General features: G+C 48.9%; 7 protein-coding genes across 8 annotated transcripts; 3 read left to right on the top strand and 4 right to left on the bottom strand.

Moving 5' to 3' along the window:
• Positions 1 to 2436: 2436 nt before the first annotated feature.
• DFL_001050 (uncharacterized protein) lies at positions 2437 to 4615 on the top strand (the record flags this gene model as incomplete). 2 transcript variants are annotated; one of them, XM_067629611.1, is made up of 7 exons in its annotated part: positions 2437 to 2607; positions 2794 to 2866; positions 2938 to 2947; positions 3070 to 3248; positions 3315 to 3422; positions 3481 to 4197; positions 4491 to 4615. In XM_067629611.1, the coding sequence occupies 7 exons, from the start codon at positions 2437 to 2439 to the stop codon at positions 4613 to 4615; spliced, it is 1383 nt and encodes a 460-aa protein (XP_067495614.1). The 2 variants fall into 2 exon arrangements, with proteins under 2 accessions (XP_067495614.1, XP_067495613.1); XM_067629610.1 differs by lacking the exon at positions 4491 to 4615 and adding an exon at positions 4439 to 4449.
• A 450-nt stretch (positions 4616 to 5065) lies between these two features.
• Positions 5066 to 5668, bottom strand: DFL_001051 (uncharacterized protein; the record flags this gene model as incomplete). Its single annotated transcript, XM_067629612.1, has 1 exon — positions 5066 to 5668. The coding sequence occupies one exon, from the start codon at positions 5666 to 5668 to the stop codon at positions 5066 to 5068; it is 603 nt and encodes a 200-aa protein (XP_067495615.1).
• A 259-nt stretch (positions 5669 to 5927) lies between these two features.
• On the top strand, positions 5928 to 6524 carry DFL_001052 (uncharacterized protein; the record flags this gene model as incomplete). The annotated part of the gene is made up of 1 exon (XM_067629613.1): positions 5928 to 6524. One exon carries the CDS (start codon positions 5928 to 5930, stop codon positions 6522 to 6524), a length of 597 nt encoding a protein of 198 aa, XP_067495616.1.
• Positions 6525 to 7125: 601 nt separating this feature from the next.
• On the bottom strand, positions 7126 to 8501 carry DFL_001053 (uncharacterized protein; the record flags this gene model as incomplete). The annotated part of the gene is made up of 3 exons (XM_067629614.1): positions 7126 to 7196; positions 7280 to 8162; positions 8238 to 8501. The coding sequence occupies 3 exons, from the start codon at positions 8499 to 8501 to the stop codon at positions 7126 to 7128; spliced, it is 1218 nt and encodes a 405-aa protein (XP_067495617.1).
• An 828-nt stretch (positions 8502 to 9329) lies between these two features.
• On the bottom strand, positions 9330 to 12119 carry DFL_001054 (uncharacterized protein; the record flags this gene model as incomplete). The annotated part of the gene is made up of 5 exons (XM_067629615.1): positions 9330 to 9450; positions 9514 to 9587; positions 9650 to 10508; positions 10573 to 11833; positions 11894 to 12119. 5 exons carry the CDS (start codon positions 12117 to 12119, stop codon positions 9330 to 9332), a joined length of 2541 nt encoding a protein of 846 aa, XP_067495618.1.
• A 764-nt stretch (positions 12120 to 12883) lies between these two features.
• DFL_001055 (uncharacterized protein) lies at positions 12884 to 14056 on the top strand (the record flags this gene model as incomplete). Its single annotated transcript, XM_067629616.1, has 2 exons — positions 12884 to 13622; positions 13689 to 14056. 2 exons carry the CDS (start codon positions 12884 to 12886, stop codon positions 14054 to 14056), a joined length of 1107 nt encoding a protein of 368 aa, XP_067495619.1.
• Positions 14057 to 14541: 485 nt separating this feature from the next.
• DFL_001056 (uncharacterized protein) lies at positions 14542 to 16731 on the bottom strand (the record flags this gene model as incomplete). Its single annotated transcript, XM_067629617.1, has 5 exons — positions 14542 to 14582; positions 14637 to 15338; positions 15405 to 15722; positions 15795 to 16564; positions 16631 to 16731. 5 exons carry the CDS (start codon positions 16729 to 16731, stop codon positions 14542 to 14544), a joined length of 1932 nt encoding a protein of 643 aa, XP_067495620.1.
• Between the last annotated feature and the right edge of the window lie 571 nt (positions 16732 to 17302).

A 17302-nucleotide genomic window follows, 5' to 3' on the forward strand; every position in this document is an offset into this window, starting at 1 on the left:
ACTCGCCTGGTCTGGGCTTGTAAAGCTTTCACCCTGTAAACCGTACTAGGATCGACGACCCAACTGAGAACGCTCTGTACCGTACCTGTTGCAAGAGCTTGTCAGATGAAACCATATATTGTCCAGCCGTCCTTGTGGTTAAGTCTTTGATCGGTTTGACGGTAGGTGCCTGCTAACATAAGGGCGGGTTCGGAGAGGCTTCCCTATCGATATCGCCAGAGCTGGAGACGAAATTTTGATTTTAATCATTAAGTTATTTCAGTACGACCAAGCCATAAAATGAGGTGATATTAGTTTGGGATCGGCAAGCAAAGGGAGGGACGTTCCGCCGGGACGAAGGAGCGTCTGAACTTAGCCTCAAGTTAAACATTTCCGCTATGTTTGGTTGAGCCAAGTATGAGACCCACAATTTTCATCATCTTGGGTACCGTGTAGCTCTCTTAGATTTAGATGTACAGGGATTTCGATTATACCAGATCACCCATGGGGATTAAAGTGTGGGGATGGATGCAATGACCGAACCGGGTAGCCATGTGCTCGGTTGCATACACTGTGTATTGGCGTCTCGTAATTTTGGTTTGAAGTTGTGAGGAGATCTCGCAGCAATGCAACAGCATGCGGGCGTGGAGTTGCACTCTAGTTTCACCTACCACGAGGCTGAAAGCCGCCCAATAAATATCTCGGGCATGCTCGGACAAGCTCTCAAGAATTATCTCTGGTCCGATCTATCGTAAGAGATAGGTATCCGCATCCTTGGATACATTCATTTCTCGAGACGATGGCCATGCAAGGCCAGTAATCCTGGAAGACGCCGATCAAAGGAGAGAAAGTGTCCTTTTGCTCTTTGATCTCTTTCAGTCGCTTCCGCATATGCGCATGACTAAGAATCTGTATGCACGTGAATTGGAAACCTGAGATGGAAGAATCCAGGTAAATGGCTCTCGAGGTCGATTGAAATCCTGGCAGCTGAGTTTGTTCGATTGGACCAAAGTTTCTATATCTAGATTGACCACCACGCAAAAGAAGGATTCGAACCGACGAGTTTTCGAAGATACTCTAGATACTGGTTGGAGCCTTGACAGTGTGAGGTGTTTCGCACAGACGTGGAATTGACCTTAAGACCTAAGTCCGGGAAATGGCGATTTTCTCAGGTCATCATCACCGATGAAGGTGGGGAAGATATCAGAATTCAAATGGTCGGCTCGGGAAATACCATTGACAGGTCCCATGGTCATTGCATTGTTTCTTTCAGTTTTTGAAAGAGAATTCCTTTTTTTTGCGGTTAGGTGGCGTGAAAGATAGATATGTCGGAAATATGTATGTATGTCATGTTGATGCTAGGCCTAGTGTGCTTTGGCCCGCCCGGTGATAACAGGGAGTTCCACAGCGAAGACCCACAATGTTTAGACAAACTCCACGGGAATACTCCGTAGATGTAAGTTCCAATTGAATCTGAATCAACAAGATATTTGAAATCGTGTTGCGTCAAAGATCGGATGTTGGATTTAAATTCTGGTACAAGGTTAGCTGGCTTAAGCCCGTGGCTGGAGATGGCCCCGATGACGTCCCTTATGGGAGGCGACTGAGTTCGAGGCGTTGACTGCCGAAGGGTTAGTTAACGGGTGCGGTGGTTGCACCACATCCACCGACCCATACAGCCCATCTTGACCTTGAGGTTTCACCTCCTTCGATCGGACCTGATCCGAGGGAGGACTAGCCTACGGGTAAGGGTGGCCATCCCAGGCCGAGACTTGAGGCTATGCCCGCATAGTGCTGGTGTGGTGCAAGTCCATGTACAAGTGCAGAGGGACTCTTGCAGACGCATCAAGATCCCCCTTCTTTGCCCGTTTCAGTCACATGGCGAGGAGCTTCGTTCAAGATCCCGTTCGTCTCATCGGTACGGATCTAGAGCTGAAGTGAATACGCACGCACGCACACACATCCATCTTCATCCAAAGTATCGCGGCGAACTGCGAGGTTTCGTCCGAATCACAACACCAATCACTCTGCATTAACTAAAGTAGCTCCCGACCGTTGACACCACTTTCAAATTTCCTCTACAACGGCCTGCAGAGAGATACGTCGACATGATCAGTTTGATCTAACAGTGGGCCCTGAAGGCTAGAGAGAAAGAGAGAGAGAGCTCTGCATACCAACCTTCGTTCTGGGAACTGGTTGAATTCATCACCTAGCCTGGGCAGGTTCCACCCGTCCTCCGGAATTTTCCTCCAAAAGTTGACTGCTATCCCAAAGTGCTTTGAGGCCTATCCGGAAGATAGCGAGCATCACACCTTTCTCGGCGAGTTACTTAGCTTAGTGCATGTCAGTGCTTGGTGAACAATGCCAACTCGAAATATGTCACGACAACCATTTCAAACGGCTGGCTTCGCGGAATTTCCGCCTCCACCTCTACCGCCTGTACCTTCGACTCCCACGATGGCATCCAACCGCCAATTCTCTGGCCTCGCGATGCCGTCTGGTCTTCATCCTACAGCTCGCAGAGGGACACCTTCTGCCGGGGCAACTTCCGATCAACCTTCAGATGTTAGATACACTGTGTACCTGAGATTGCCATTTCCAAGAAACGGATTTGTCGACCCCCCACCAGTAAGCTGACCCTCAACAATGCATGACGGCCTATCTTTTTCCCCATGTCGTGCTTTTTTTCCCATTTCTGGGACAAATTACCTCGTGGACAAATTCCAAGGGATGTCTGCTTGTAACTCTGGCTTTATGAGTTCAAATTATTTCCTTTTTTTCCCCCTCTTCCTTTCTGATCTTCTGGCACTGCAGGTAGACTGGGATGCTTCCAAAGAGCGCAGCTTGTGGAAAGTGATCTCGAAACATCGGAATAGCGAATTGGATTGTAAGATTTTACCCAATTTTTCCATATATGCGAGGATCCGAGGGGATGCTAACTGCATTCACAAATGCAAGGGAATCTACTGTAAGAAGCCATCGAGCATCTTCCATTTCCCGTGTCTTCAATATACTCTGCATACGAAGGCAATATCAAACATATCTCTAGAGTGCCAGCCGACTTTACTAATGCATATCCTGTCTTCCAAGAGCGGAGCATTTCCATGTATCTGCACCATTCCTTCTACAACAGGTTGCATGGCTGTATGAGAGAGAGCTTTCCCAGGTGAGGGCTCAGCTGCGGCGAGTTGGGACCGTGGGTACTCCTCTGAACACGCCAGGAACCCCACAGCCGGGTCCTTCTGGGCAGAGAATCATTTCTGGAGGTGGTATGTTGACCTTCTTAAAAGTATCATGATGTTTGAAATACGACTAAAATGTCAATGTATGATTAGAAACATCAAGACCGAGTTCTGCGATTGCTAGCCGGCCGTTGGGTACACCAATGAGCCGTACTTCGTCACGGAATGTCTTGCATCCGCCTGTGTCTCCGAATTCTCAAGGTAAGGGCAACATCAGACAGAGTCCATCACTTTCCGGCTGCTCACGAGGTGGCCATAGACAAGGCAGCAGCAGCCCCTCCCCCTCCATCCACCACTGCTGCGACCCCCATGTCTCGGACCGCATCGGCCTCTACCGCTCGTGCCCCTCTGGGTCAATCCTCTCAGTATCTTCCATCCACTCCTACTATCGGAAACGTAGACACTCTATCGCAGCAATCTCGTAGGGGTCCTCAAACAAGCACAGGAAATGCTACGGCAACTTCGCCGACCACCTTGCGTCGTTCTCCTTCCGCCTCATCGACATCGTCATCCGGGTCTTCTGACGATTCGTCCTCTGCAGATCACGACGGGTTGTTAGGCAAGAGGCGAAATTTCCGAAAATTTGGCACTGCCAGTAGAGTTGCCAGACCTCCTCAAGATGAAGCAGAGGAAGAAGAAAGCCCTGCATTCCTGCCATGGACTGAGAGTGCAGGCGATGGTGCCAACTCCGTGCCCGCGGAAGAGGCCCAAACGGCAGTAACAGGTCCGCCTACGAGTAAACAGCGTAGGCCTCGCGCACCTGCTGGAGGATATGAGCCAGATCGTGGTCAGAATACATCTGGTGGAACCATCCGACGGGGTCTGCAGCAGATCAACATACAACCGTACAATAACGTTTCCGACAGTGGAGCTTCGACACCAGCGAGCCAGTCTAGCCCTCGCCGCCAGGTGTCTAATAGACACCACGGCGCTCAGAGCAGCCCGAGTATGGGCAGCTCATTTAGTGATCTTAGTGGTGAGTCTTTACCCAACCGTTCATAGTCGTAGTCTTGTGCTCGTCTGCCTTCTTTTCCTTCTTCTTTTTCGCTTTGATGCTTTCGGATGAACCTCCACGATACAACATCGCGGAAATCTCTTCATTTGCAAGCCTTCGAGCTCTCTGTCTGTCTCTCTTCGTGATCGCATCCCGTATCTACCTCTAAACCGACCCTCCGCTAAGAGAATTACCCTGCGTGCGCTTTAAAAAAAATCCGAAGACTTTTACTAAAACCAAATACCCTCAACCTTGCTCTCTTTTTTCTACGACAGACGCCAGTGTGACACAATCCGCTTTGGAAGACCAGTTCTTGTCCGCGGTAGGCACCGGAGGTAGCATCGTGAGTAGGATGTCAAGCATCAGCCAGGCGTTCCGCGGAAGACAGCAACAACATTGAAGATTTGCTCGCGTGTGAGTACGATCCCTATTCAGTATCTCTCATAGTGGTAGCGGAGGAATTATGGCGTTGTAATATTCGGGGTTTCTGGCGCAGGTTCTTTTTCTTAACCTCGTTATCATTTCGGATACGAGACTGGTGTTTTCTGCGGCCTTTCCATTTAAACAAATTTGTTTCGTTCTCTAATTACCACAGGGCAAATCAAAGGGTGTGGACATCTATCCATCTACATCCTCCTTTTCCTCCAGGGTTTATTCTACAAAAGGTGAAAAGAAAGGCTCACAGTAGCACGTTAGTGATATAATATAATACATATATACATAGCCCCAATATCATGAATGGATATCAAGAACCTTGGGACGATATCCTCCCTACTTCAATCCATTCTTTCACAATAGATTATACAATCTGGACCCTTTCCCTCCAATTTAACAAATATCCCAAACAATATTACCTGCCAGCAGCAGTGGCAGCGGCAGCCCTCTCCGCTTCTTTTCTATCCTTCCTAGCCAGCACACTAGCAATCCACTCCTCCATCTCCTCCTCGACATCCATTTCACTCATCCTCCCCTCCATACCATATTTACTCCTCAACAACCTCCTCATCTCATCCACATTAACCACATCGGCGATATACATCCCAGCCCCCACCGTCATCATCCCAACGCTAAAGACACCCAACGAAGCAATATTCAATGCCTCGAAGGCATCTATCCCCGTATTGAAATTTAACTCCGTAGCACGGGTGTTAGGTGTGTAGTACTTTGGAACGGTAGCGAGGTATCTACGACGGGTTGAACGACGGGCAACGGCCATGGATAGGAGGAGGAACGTTGCGCCGCCGAAGTAGAGGGTTAATTGTTTTCGGGCTCGTTGGAGAGGTGTGAATGATGGGTCCCTGTGGTCGGTTGGGAGGGATTGTGATTCTGGTTCGGGTTTTAGAATGGTTGCATCGTTAACTTGGAGGGGGGCCGTTGGTGGAGACTGCGGTTGAATCGGTGGAGGGGCTGGTTTTGAAGACCAGAGAGACCAGCTCGATGGCCAGAGGCCCATCTTTGCGGTTTTTTTTCTTTGGAGGGGCCGCTGCTGGTGGGCAGGGCGGAAGTTCTTGAAGGTTTGGAGTTGGGAAGTTTTGGTGGGATCGAAAGAGAAACTCCAACGAAACACAATTTTGGATTTCTCCTAACTAAAACTTATCTCATCTCATCGCATCAGAGCTAAGTCTGTAGAGCTCCAACCAACATCATATCAAAGAAGAAAAAAAGTAAATTTCGACGGATACTTTTATAAGGAAAAGGAAGGAGTCGGAATAATGGCCATCCACCCTTCATCCGTCCGAAACCCCGCCTACGACGACGATTACTACGACACCTCCACCCCGCATCCCTCAAGCACCCTCCGTCTCGCCTCAAAGCATACGACCGAAGGCTACCGCGACGGCATCACCGCCTCAAAACAGCAGTTCATCCAAGAAGGATTCGATGAAGGATACATCCTAGGCGCAGCTTTAGGCCTCAAAGTTGGTGAACTACTCGGCGTTCTCGAGGGTCTCGTGGGGACCATATATGGACTGCTCAATTCGTTGGGTAAAAATGCGGATTCGAAGAGTAGCGAGGAGAAGGAGATATTGAGAGAACAGTTGAGAAGGCAGAAAAAGGTCAGGGAGACTGCAAAGCAGGAATTGGCTTTGGAGAAGGTGTTTGGGAAGGAGTACTTTAGTGAAGATGGGGTTTGGAAATGGACCGCTGAGGAGGATGGAGAGATGACCTTTGATGATTTAGTACTGCATCATCCCTTGGTGGCGAAATGGAGAGATATCGTAAAGAAGCAAGCTGAGGAGCTTGGACTGGATATCAAAGATGATGACGTTGAAGTGGAGGACGAAGCAAGCGCGGGTGACGATAGCTGAGGTTTCTCAACATCGTTTTGGCTATTCCGGAGACTCGAGTAGAGAAAAACCCGGCCAGTATGAGAAGCGTCATATGGATCGATCGAATATGTTACGAGCAAGTATCTCTCATGTTCCAGAATCCAATAGCGGGAAGCTGCAACTAATGATCCAACAGTTAGGCATCTTGATTTTGCTATCCATAAAACCAATTCGCCATAGCGAGGAACTAAAAATGAAAACAAGGCGAAATGTTCAAGACAGATCCCCATGAAAATTCTCTATCATTTCTCGTTTTATATATATACCAATCATACATACTTATACATTAATCGAAATAAAATCGAACCTTCGTCAGAAATAAAAATAAAAAAAAGAATTCATAGCATACAATCTATGAAGGAAGAAAAGAGAAGTAAAAAATCACTCGCAGCCGGCCAAAGAGATTTCGAAGAGACAAGGGAAAAGAGAAAAAAAAAAGGACGAAACGCTCTATCCTTGCACCATTGGTTAGACAAGAAAAGCCAAAGAAACAAAAAACATGAAATGCCAAAAAGTTGTTTCCCAACCCAACCAGAAGCTTTACTTTTGTTTGTTACTTTGTTAAATTTATCCCGTCGGTTTATGTGTAGATGGCCTCCAACAAGTAAATGAATCCGAAAGCCAAGAACGCAATGGCGCCTCCAAGGGTTACTATAACACGCAAAATGTTAGATATCATATTTTGAGTTCGTAAATTAGAGACGAATACGAAGAGGTGGGGAAAGGAAGCCTACCATTGCGAACGCTGATCCTCTCGGCCAATAACTTTCCTCCAATAACCGCGCCAGCCGTGCAGCATCCGTGACCAACAATAGCACCGAGGATAACAAACCAATAATCTTGGCCGGCAGCCATAGCAATCGTAGCGATTTGGCTGCGGTCACCCCACTCACCCAAGAAAGTCATGACGAACGTCTGGACCCACGCGGGACTCAGAAGTAAAGCTGCAAGGTTCTGGACACCATCGGTAACAACCTTGATATTGTTCCCGGACCCATTTCGCTTGTCATAACCTTCGTCATCGCTGTCATCAGAGATTGTGGGGGAATTGGACCTCCTCAGAGGATTCCTTTTCTGCGATCTGGGTGGGACGATACCCTCTTCCATCATGGAAGCGTTGGATCCGGTTCTACCCCTTGCCTCTTGTTCTTTCTCCTGTAGTTCCTGCTCGACCTCCCTCATCTCCTCCTGTACCCCTGCAGTCCCCTTCTCCATCTTCAGCCCGTCCATCAGCATCCTTGCTCCAAAGATAAAGAACAGGCCGGAGGCGAGCCAATTCGTGAACCTCTTAGGCAGCAACGTCGGTACCGCATGGCCTAGGACGGCGGAGAGTACCGTCATGACGACAAGGGAGCTGAATGCCGCGCTGAAAACCAAGGTTCTAGAGTGCTTCATCGCCATAAGTGCAGCGATAAGGAAAGTCTTGTCGCCAATCTCGGAGAAGATGATCATCAGGAAGGAGAGCGTGAAGGAGTGGGTGGGGGATATCAGGGTTTCCTTGTCATCGACGAGATGATCGAGATGGTCGGTGTTGAGCGGTAGTTCGGATTCATCGAGGCGACCGGTGGCCTCCTCGGAGGAAGTCGTAGGGCCCGTGTCTACGGAAGAAGTCGAATGCTGTACATTATTATAAAAAAAAGTAAGGAGTTAGCATAGCACCACGCCATTGTTGAAGTCTTGCGGGTCTCGTGCCTCTTGTACCTTCCCATCCGAAGGGGTCTCATCGACCACGGTTTTGATGGTCTTCCGTGTGATGGGAATATCATTTTCATCTCCGATTTCAGACCGGGTGACTTTGGGAACAAGGCTGATTGGAAGAGGCCGTGGAGGTAACGGGTCCGGTTCCTTGATTTCCTTGTCGCCTTTAATGGTCGCGGAGACGAGATTGTGGGATGCGAGGGCGGACAGCAACACCAACGACAGGCCAAGTCGCGGGAATAGCTGCCGTAGAATCATGGCCGATGTGTGAAGTCTGAATATCTACGGTCAATACGGGAATAAGGATGCCTGGTGGTGAGGCAGGCTGGAAGTTTTGAGGCTCGAAGTTTGAAGGTATTTTGTAGTTACCTTGGTTGGCGTGAGCTGGTTTGAAAAGGAGAGGAGCTGGATCGAGCAGCCGAATGGAAAAGCCAACAAAGCCGTTCACTCCTACAACGGTTCTGAACTCTCGAAAGGAGCAGGAACACCCAGTTCGAGGCAGGGACAGCAGCCGTGGCGAGAGAACACCGGAACACGTAGGGATTGATTGATAAGTATTAAATACAAATTAATCCCAATTGTTTAAATTTACGAGGCTCGAAACGGTCTGGTTTCCAAATTGTTTCCGCACTGCGATATGATACTGTATATTGCCAGGTAGCACCAGCGGGGACCCATGCAATTACATCCATGGCGATTGTTAACGCTATATGGACAAGTACTAAGAAGTATGAACAAGAAAAGAAAAAGAAGAGGAATGACCGCAGAAGAGTATTTGATTAGAAAGCAGTATCGTTAAACGTAAGTAAGTTAAGGGTATGGTAGTCGGTCGGGGAATGAAGATACACCTTTTTTGTAAAAGAAAGAAACCTCGAAAACGCCTGGCCCACCTATCCACAATGAAACGCCAAAACCAGTAACGTCCAAGGCTAAATAACGAATAAAAAGGAGAAGAAAAAGAGAAAAGCAGAGAGAGCGATACAAGTCAAGGAAAAGTGGTCGCCGTCACCTCTGCCATAAAATAAAGCAGGTGGAGGTCGACTATGAAGCGTAGACGGCCGACTGTAAGGCCAAGCGACAGCTCAACTATAGACGGGTAGCTCGGATATCCCCATTTCGGTAACGTAGACCTTGCTTCCGAAGGTTAGCTAGCATACGATTGTCGATAGTGACACGCTCGAAATTATGTGGCAGTCGTTTCCCCCTCCTGAGTAACGCAACCGCGAGTTAGCAATTGATAGTACGGAACGCCTCCATCGGTCCTACTTACTTTAGATACTCGAACTTCAGGTTGCGAGCTTTGTCCTTAAGATTGACATCCGTACGTGTCCCCGGGAAATATCTCTATATGGTATCGTGGTCAGCTCGAAATTCAATTGATATACGAGATTGGAAGGGAATATTACATCTCGAATTACGGCCCACCTGGTTCCGACCTTGCCAACAGCCTTTACCAAGGTGCTAACTTCAGCTTCCGACCAATTTTTCCGAGGCGGGAGGATGAAAGGCTCAAGGGGGTCATCGCTGTCTTCCGAAGTTTCTCTTCTCTCCCTCTCCCTCTCCCTCCCAGAAGAATCCGATGCATCATCCTCATCACCATCGTCATCCTGAGCGGGACGAGGTGGTGGTGGAGGAGTATGATGTCGCTCGGGGCGAGAAGCTCCTTTCTGGGGTTCAAATCTTCTTGCCCTGCGGTTAACGACTACGTCTCCAAAACGGGGTTTCTTTCGCATTCCGGCGTTCCTGTTGTTGGCGGCATGATCATCCGACTCGTCTTCGTCATCCGAAGCAGCACGAGCGCGCTTGTTCAACCTTGAGGGACCAGGGGCAGGAACGATGTCGGAGTCATCGCCTTCTTCTGGTAGAGACGGGTCTTTTTCATAGGTAAGAGCGGTCTCCTCTATAGTTCGTGGAGGGGCTGGCCTGGTTGAAGCGTCGTTGTCATCGCTAAAGTTGATAGAGGTTCTGCCCTCTTGGCTTTCGTTGAAACGCTTCTTCTTGCTCCCTTTAGGAATTGCTGGCATCATGTTCTCCTTTTCTTCTTGCCGCGCGGCCTTTGCCAGGGACTCGTTAATATCGAATCCCGTACCAGATCCTGTAACAAAAGTTGACGGCGCACTACGTCGATCTCTGCCTTTGTCTTGGGTCGGTTGTGTTTGAGAAGAAGTTGGTAGCATCAAACCTGTAGAAGAACGGAAAATTGGTTTCCCGGCTGCTTTTGTGGACTCCTTCACCTTGATCAGTCTATTTCTAGTAGCCGAATCACTAATAAACGCGCCGTCAGTCTCATCTATTTCGAAAATATACGGTGGGGTAGGCAAGCACATACAGATGTTTCGAGCTAGACACGGTTCGCAGCGAGGTTTGAGGAGGTTCCTTCAATACTTCCTCGACGATCGAGGTACCCGTTGTTCGTCGTGATGGTTGGATCATAGATGGTGATCGTGATCCTGGGTTGTCTTCGGATTGCGGCTCCTTCATGTACTGCTCAAAGTTGTCGTGGAAGTTTTCGAAATCCTGAGCAAGTCGCTTTGAAGCTCCCCGGAGCAAATCGATCGGTGGGGTTGACAGAGAAATCCGATAACACGCCTTCCTAAGCCACTCCAAATATTTTTCCTGGAACTTTCCATAAGGATACTCTTCCTTCAAACCATCTGTATCTGCCGTGGGAGTACCGTCCACATCCTCGGTGTAGGTTCTAAGAAGAGTGATATGATCCATAAGACTTTTCCGGAATAAATCATCGATCTCCTTGATCTCACCACCTTCCGAATCCCAACCCATGAGCTTAACCGTCTTTAACTTCTGCTTGAAAGCAGAGGTTCGCTCGAAGGGCAGCTCGTTCGGCGGGTCTCCACCACAAAAAGCGCCCAGAAGAATTTTATCGGGCCAGTTGGGGTGTTCGTTCGGCCTGATTTCCTTTTGCATGGCCATACCGTAGATGTATACTTGCGTGCGTAGCTCCTTCACAAACTCGAAGTTTGAAGCGTCTTCCACACCATCGTAGCAGCCCACTCTGGCAAGCACCTGATCCCAAACCGCGAGGGTATAGTACTTTGGAGGTTTGGAGTGCAAGGCGAGGAGGGTAAATGCCGCCAAGTTGGCCTTTCGAAAGATCGGATCGAAGCTTTTGTCAAGACCGTTTTCGTAATGGTCAACCCCGAGTATAGAGGCAATATTCCGAGGATCGATACCGTGGTTGAGATGGCCGCCTTCCGGAGCATAAGTGTAAAAGGCCATAACGTCGGTCAGGGCCTTTGGATATAACTCGTCTCCCTCTTCAGTGCTCCTGAGGAAGTAATCGAGGACATTGCTAGCCGCATCGTCCAGATGCTCGATGTTGGCCAATAGCAAGGAAGGGTCTAGGCGGCTCTGAGCGAACCTGCCATCATCATCTGCCAACGTCCTACCATCGCCGTCATCATCATAGTCCCTGTTGTATCCATCCCGAGAGTATTCATTCTCGGAGTCGTCTTCCGATTCATTCTGAATGTCGCCATCGTCTTCTCCATTTTCGACTTCCTCTTCCTGTTGACAATCATCTTCCTGGCTGTCATCCTGGGCATTATAATCGGCTTGAAGATTTATATCTATCGACATCCACAGATAAGCTTCAAAAACAATATAACATGTCGTTCAAAGAGCTATACCTTCTCCCTTGCCTTCCCTAGCTTCCTCATTTTCTTCCTCATCCTCGCCTTCCAACTGTTGTGAACGCGACTCGGCCTCTTCTTCATCTTCAGTATCGCTAATGGCAAGTACTTCCTTGACAGGTGGTGGTGGGCTCCGTCGTTGCGATCTGGTCCTGGTAACAGGAGGAGAACCTCTAGGGATCTCAGGCGACGGTAGCTTCCGGTGACCAGCTTTTCGAACCATCGTTAAAGCATCGGTAGATGATTTATTCCGTAGAGGGAATGCGGTATGCGGGGGGACGGTGGTGGAGGTGACAGTTGATCGATTGTTGATTGAAAATCAGGTGGGATGATGGGATGGAGGTTTAGGTTTGGGGTTTGGCAAAAGTAGGTTTAGGGTGAGAAATAAACAAAAAACAACGCGCTGTCATCCATTTCGGTTGCGACCGAGCTGGAGCTTCAGTAACCATGCGCAGCCCGCATTATGACGCCAGGATCATCACGACAAGATAAAGGGATTCTAAAAGAACATCAAAACCACCACCTTGATATCGTCTTCTATTATTTTAACGACTTCGTTAACCGAAGCATTACTTTCTTGGTATCTTCGAAGCACTTGCTGGTTACTCGAGGACAACAGGCGCCAAGCCATCGGCCGGCTTCGAGAACTCTGACCCCTGTTGCATGGCCTTGCATCGCAGCTGCACCCTGGCAATCCGCTACAGTACTCGCTGAACGTTGGTTGAAAACTCCAACATGTCATGCCATATTTCCCTCTCTCCCTCTTAGACTCTATCGAAGACTGGGGGGCTCATTCCAGTCGGGAAGCTCCTACAAATTGGTGGCATCGCCTAATATTCTTCTTCCTACCTCCTTCTTCCCCTAATATCTCACTACAAAAAAAAACCGTTGACGCTAAACCCTCCTGCCAACAATTTCCCCAGGATCACGAGATAACTACATAACCACTTCAATATTTAATTCAAAACGAATTAATACAAACCCACCATGACCGTCGCCGACGACGACACCGACCATGACCTTCTCGACTTCATGCGCAAAGCCATGGGCCTGACCGCCAACTCATCCACGTCCAAGCCCGAACCGGACACCGGCGTCCTCAAAAGCGCCGAATACATTTACGACAACTCCATCGACGTCGCCCTCGACATGCGATCCTGCAAAGAAGCAGCCGAAACAATAATAAAATGCATGGAAGCGGAAAACTTCGGCACCCAAACATGGGATTCGCATATTCTCCACCCTCACACGAAGGATGAAGAACAAGTGGACTTTATATTCGTGATGGATTTGCTCAATTTTTCGTTCTGGGCGGATGATCCGAAGAAACCGTTCGTGGTGGAGTATAACGGACGGAAGGAGGATGGGTATTGGAGTTTGGTGGCTACATTACGGAGGGCTTTGGATGAGGGGATACCGATTACCAGTCCGTATTTTTGGGTGGATAGGACGGTTTGCACGGATCAAGTTCTCGAACGGATATTCAGATCGTCGACGGATACACCGATCCCCATGTTGGCGGAAAGAATAGCATGTCTCCGCGAAGCGGGAGATATACTCTGCGAGCAATTCGACGGCTCGTTCGTCAATTGCATCAAAGAAGCAGGCGGATCTGCTGCCGCCCTCGTCAACATCATAGTCAACGGATTCCCATGCTTCAGAGACGAAACGACCTTCCAAGGCCGTCGGATAAACTTCTACAAGCGGGCTCAAATCCTCGTAGCCGGTAAGCTCGATAGCGTCCTTTTTATCACAAATATCGTAATGACCAACATGAATTGTACGAAAATAGACATCTGGGCCTCCTTCGACGGCACCTCCCACGGCACCTTCCATGACATCAACAAAATCACCATGTTCGCAGACTACCGTATCCCCCAAATCCTCCACACCCTAGGCTGTCTGATGTACTCCCCACCTCTCGAAAATACCATCAAAGACCGAAAACCCGTCCCCTCGGGCTCTAGATACGAAATCGAGATAAGAGGATGCACGATCCATTGCATCGAGTTGATACGTAGGGAGATTGCGAAGCGACATCCGGAGGCGAAGGTCAACGCCATACTCATCGATTTCTTCCTGTACGATACTGCGAAGGAGTGGGAGGTTCAGGGGAAGGAAATGATCCCTCCGCACAGGACGAGGAGTATTTGGTATTGAATAACCTTTTTGTATCACGTATGCTGTGGCGGAGACACCTCGGTCGTGGATAGATACCTCGCGGGCTTTAGATTTGAATTTTTAGCATGTACTGATATCCGATGCAATACGAACCATATATCTTTTTTAACCATCATGTTATTCTTCGATCCGCTAGCTTAAATATGGCCCGCCGTCCGCGAAGATTATAAAATTGCCCCCCTCGATGTATGTGATATCGCCAGACCGATCTAATACAAAACAAATGACCCCAGAAAAGAAAAAACAGCTCTCCGGGTGCACGTACTACCAATGTATGCAGGGATACTGTACAAAAAAAAAGAACGTGTGTAGGTCGACACTTCCTTGTAGGTCAAAAAGAAGTGTAAAAAAGATAAGAAAAATAACGTTACATGGATCGGAAACTTTTTTTTTTTTTCGTACAGAGGGAGAATACAAAAAAGCCTTGTAGTACTCTTCTTGTATTTTTCGTCGTGGCATCATAATCACGACTGGCCGGCTAACCTCCACGCCCTCAATGGTAATGCTACGCCGCAAGTCAGCTTCGTCTTCTCCGATAAACTCACAAAAGGAGACTTACCTTGCAACTTCCCAACCGCACCTCTAATGAACCCCCAAAATGTGACAGCGCCAAAGATAACACACAATATGTTCGTAATATAATACCCATCTTTCGCAACCGAACACTTACCCCCCATCTTGATACAATGCTTCTTCGCATCCTGGGCGACACAAGAAAATGTTTGCGTCAAGACGCCGGTGGGATCCTTGAACCCATCGCAATCGGCAACGGTGAACGCATCGACCAATTTTAACACGAACACTCGCGGGAACGTACCGCCGAGGTTGGATACGGTAGCCAGCAATGTCATATAAGTGCCACCGATCAACGGATCCGCGATCTTTGCGTGGAAGGCCGAAACGGCTACAAACATGACGGTGCTGCTGAAGGTTGAAAAGATGTGTTCGGCGATGACGACGAGAAGGTACCAGGTATCCACTACTCCGCTGGGGGGGAAGATGGCAACGGTGATGTGTGCGATAACGGCGGCCAACAGACGGCCGACGAAAGCGTAGCACCAGAGGGTCATGGGTTGGAAGTCGGCGCACCATTTACCGGCGTAATAGCCCAGGCCGATTTCGAAGGGGAAGTCGATAAGGACGGTGAGGGCGAGGTCTTCCTGGGAGAAGCCGAGGTCGAGGAGTTTTAGGTTTGTCACGGCATCGTTGACTTGGAAGCCGATTTTGCAGATGAGGTGGATTATGATGAAGAGTTGGATGTCTAGTTAAAAAAAGGCTGATTAGCAAGGAGGGTTTTTGGAAAATCGAGATTGATGGGTGAACGTACTCTTGAGCTTCATGATACCCCACATGGTCTTGTATACGGATACGAGACCATCACGGGTCCTGGTCCGTTCTTCCTTCTTGAGGACGGCAAGTCCGATCGTTACCAGCAGGTATGACCATCCCCAGAAAGTGAGATAGCCGCTCAAGGTCATCAATCCGACGTCCTTGGGTACGCTCCGGAACCATCGGTTGGCAAAGTCGGCCGAGCTGAAGGCGAGGAAGACGGTGAAAGACAAGAATTGACCGGCCGTCAGTCCGACGGTTTGCGCCGTCGAAGCGTAGGAGATGTTTTGCGGCGATATCAACGTCAGCGCCCAACCTGAACACCACGTCAGCCCGATTGCACACTCGTCCCGAGCCTTTTCTTAGAAAAAACGCCATCACTACTAACCATCAACGGCAATATCCTGCGTCGCACACAAAAACACCAAGCCGAAGAACGTGGCAGTGAAAGTTCCAATGTTGTTTTCAGCATGTTCCATCAAATTATCGATCCGACCGCCCAACCACAGCATCATCAACCCGCTACACGCCTGAATCGGTACGATCCAGCTCTTCCTCCTTCCGAACCTGGTGCTCCAGATGGCGTCGACTATAGGACTCCATGCCAGTTTCATCGAGTAAGGATAGGCGGCCAGGGAGAATGTACCGATTTGGGCGTACGAGAGTTTTGATTTCAACAGGAACGGTACGGAACCGCTCGCCAGACCCATAGGAACACCTTGTAGAAAGTAGAGGAGGACCAGCAAGGCGAAGTTCCTTCGGTCCTGGGGCGACAATCCTGATAACGATTGAGAAGGGGTGTCCGGCGCATGATCGTGGTCCAAGCTGAACTCTTCCCTATCCATCAGGTGTTGGGCTTGAGAGGCGCTACCTGAGCCGTTTTCGAAGGAGGTGGAGTGTTTCTTTCGAAGTTCGACATTGCCGTTGGAGTTCATGGCAGGCGGGGAGTTTGGGGAGAAAGCGGCGTTGGCGCCGAGTTCTATGGAGGTTGCGATGGAGGGAGGATGCCTGTCCCGGCTGGATTTGGGATTCTTGGCCGTTTTCCGTAGAGAGCCAGTCTTGCTCATAGTCCTGGGGAGTACCGAAGGATCAGGATCTTCCAGGTTGTTATTGTTTGATTCCGAAGAAGAAGAAGAAGGGATAGAATCGGATGAAGTTCTAGAACTCGAGTCGCGGAATCAGCAATCAATTAGATAATATGTTATATAAAAACAAGCTGTATACCTATGAGAGAGAAGGGGCAGTATGTCTTCAACCGTGCCAGGAGTCTTGGAAGAAGAAGAAGAAGAAGTAGAAGTAGAGAGGGTTTTCAGAGGAATCGACATGCAAGATATGTATTCGAAGTTACACTCGTGGCCGAGTGGCGCTTTAGGAGTTTTTGATCTTTTGTTTCCGGGTGGGCGTGTGTGGGGAGGCCAGATTGACAGAAGCGTCGAGGGTGGGATGGCGGTCGCGCTACGCTAGCCAGCTAACAATAGATGGCCTCGACTATCTCCCGAGCATACGGGTAATGGCATTCGGCTTGAAGTTATAAAAATGGCAATAGAAGTCACGGGCCATGGCGGAGAACATGAACCGAACCCGGACTCGAAGCTCTCGAATGGGCACGCGAGAGAGAGTTAGTTGGTTAAGCAATTGATATCGAACAGAACGCGGCTCGCTTCTTCGTATGCATGACATTGATACCAGAGGCCAGACAACCGATAAAGATACCCACTTGGATCCGATCTAATCTAATCTCTCCTCATCGCTTCTGCCTCTTCTCTTAGTCCTCTCGAAACGCCATCCGTTCGTTCATTTATTTCATCTGCATGTCGATTGCTTCGAAAGGTGTTGAACATTCACAACACACTCAAAATACAACATCCTCCAACACATCATCCGTCTCAACCCCCT

The sequence above is a fragment of the Arthrobotrys flagrans genome, assembly GCF_004000055.1.
Source record: "Arthrobotrys flagrans strain CBS H-5679 chromosome Unknown unitig_15, whole genome shotgun sequence".
In the NCBI taxonomy this organism is placed as follows: Eukaryota; Fungi; Ascomycota; class Orbiliomycetes; order Orbiliales; family Orbiliaceae; genus Arthrobotrys; species Arthrobotrys flagrans.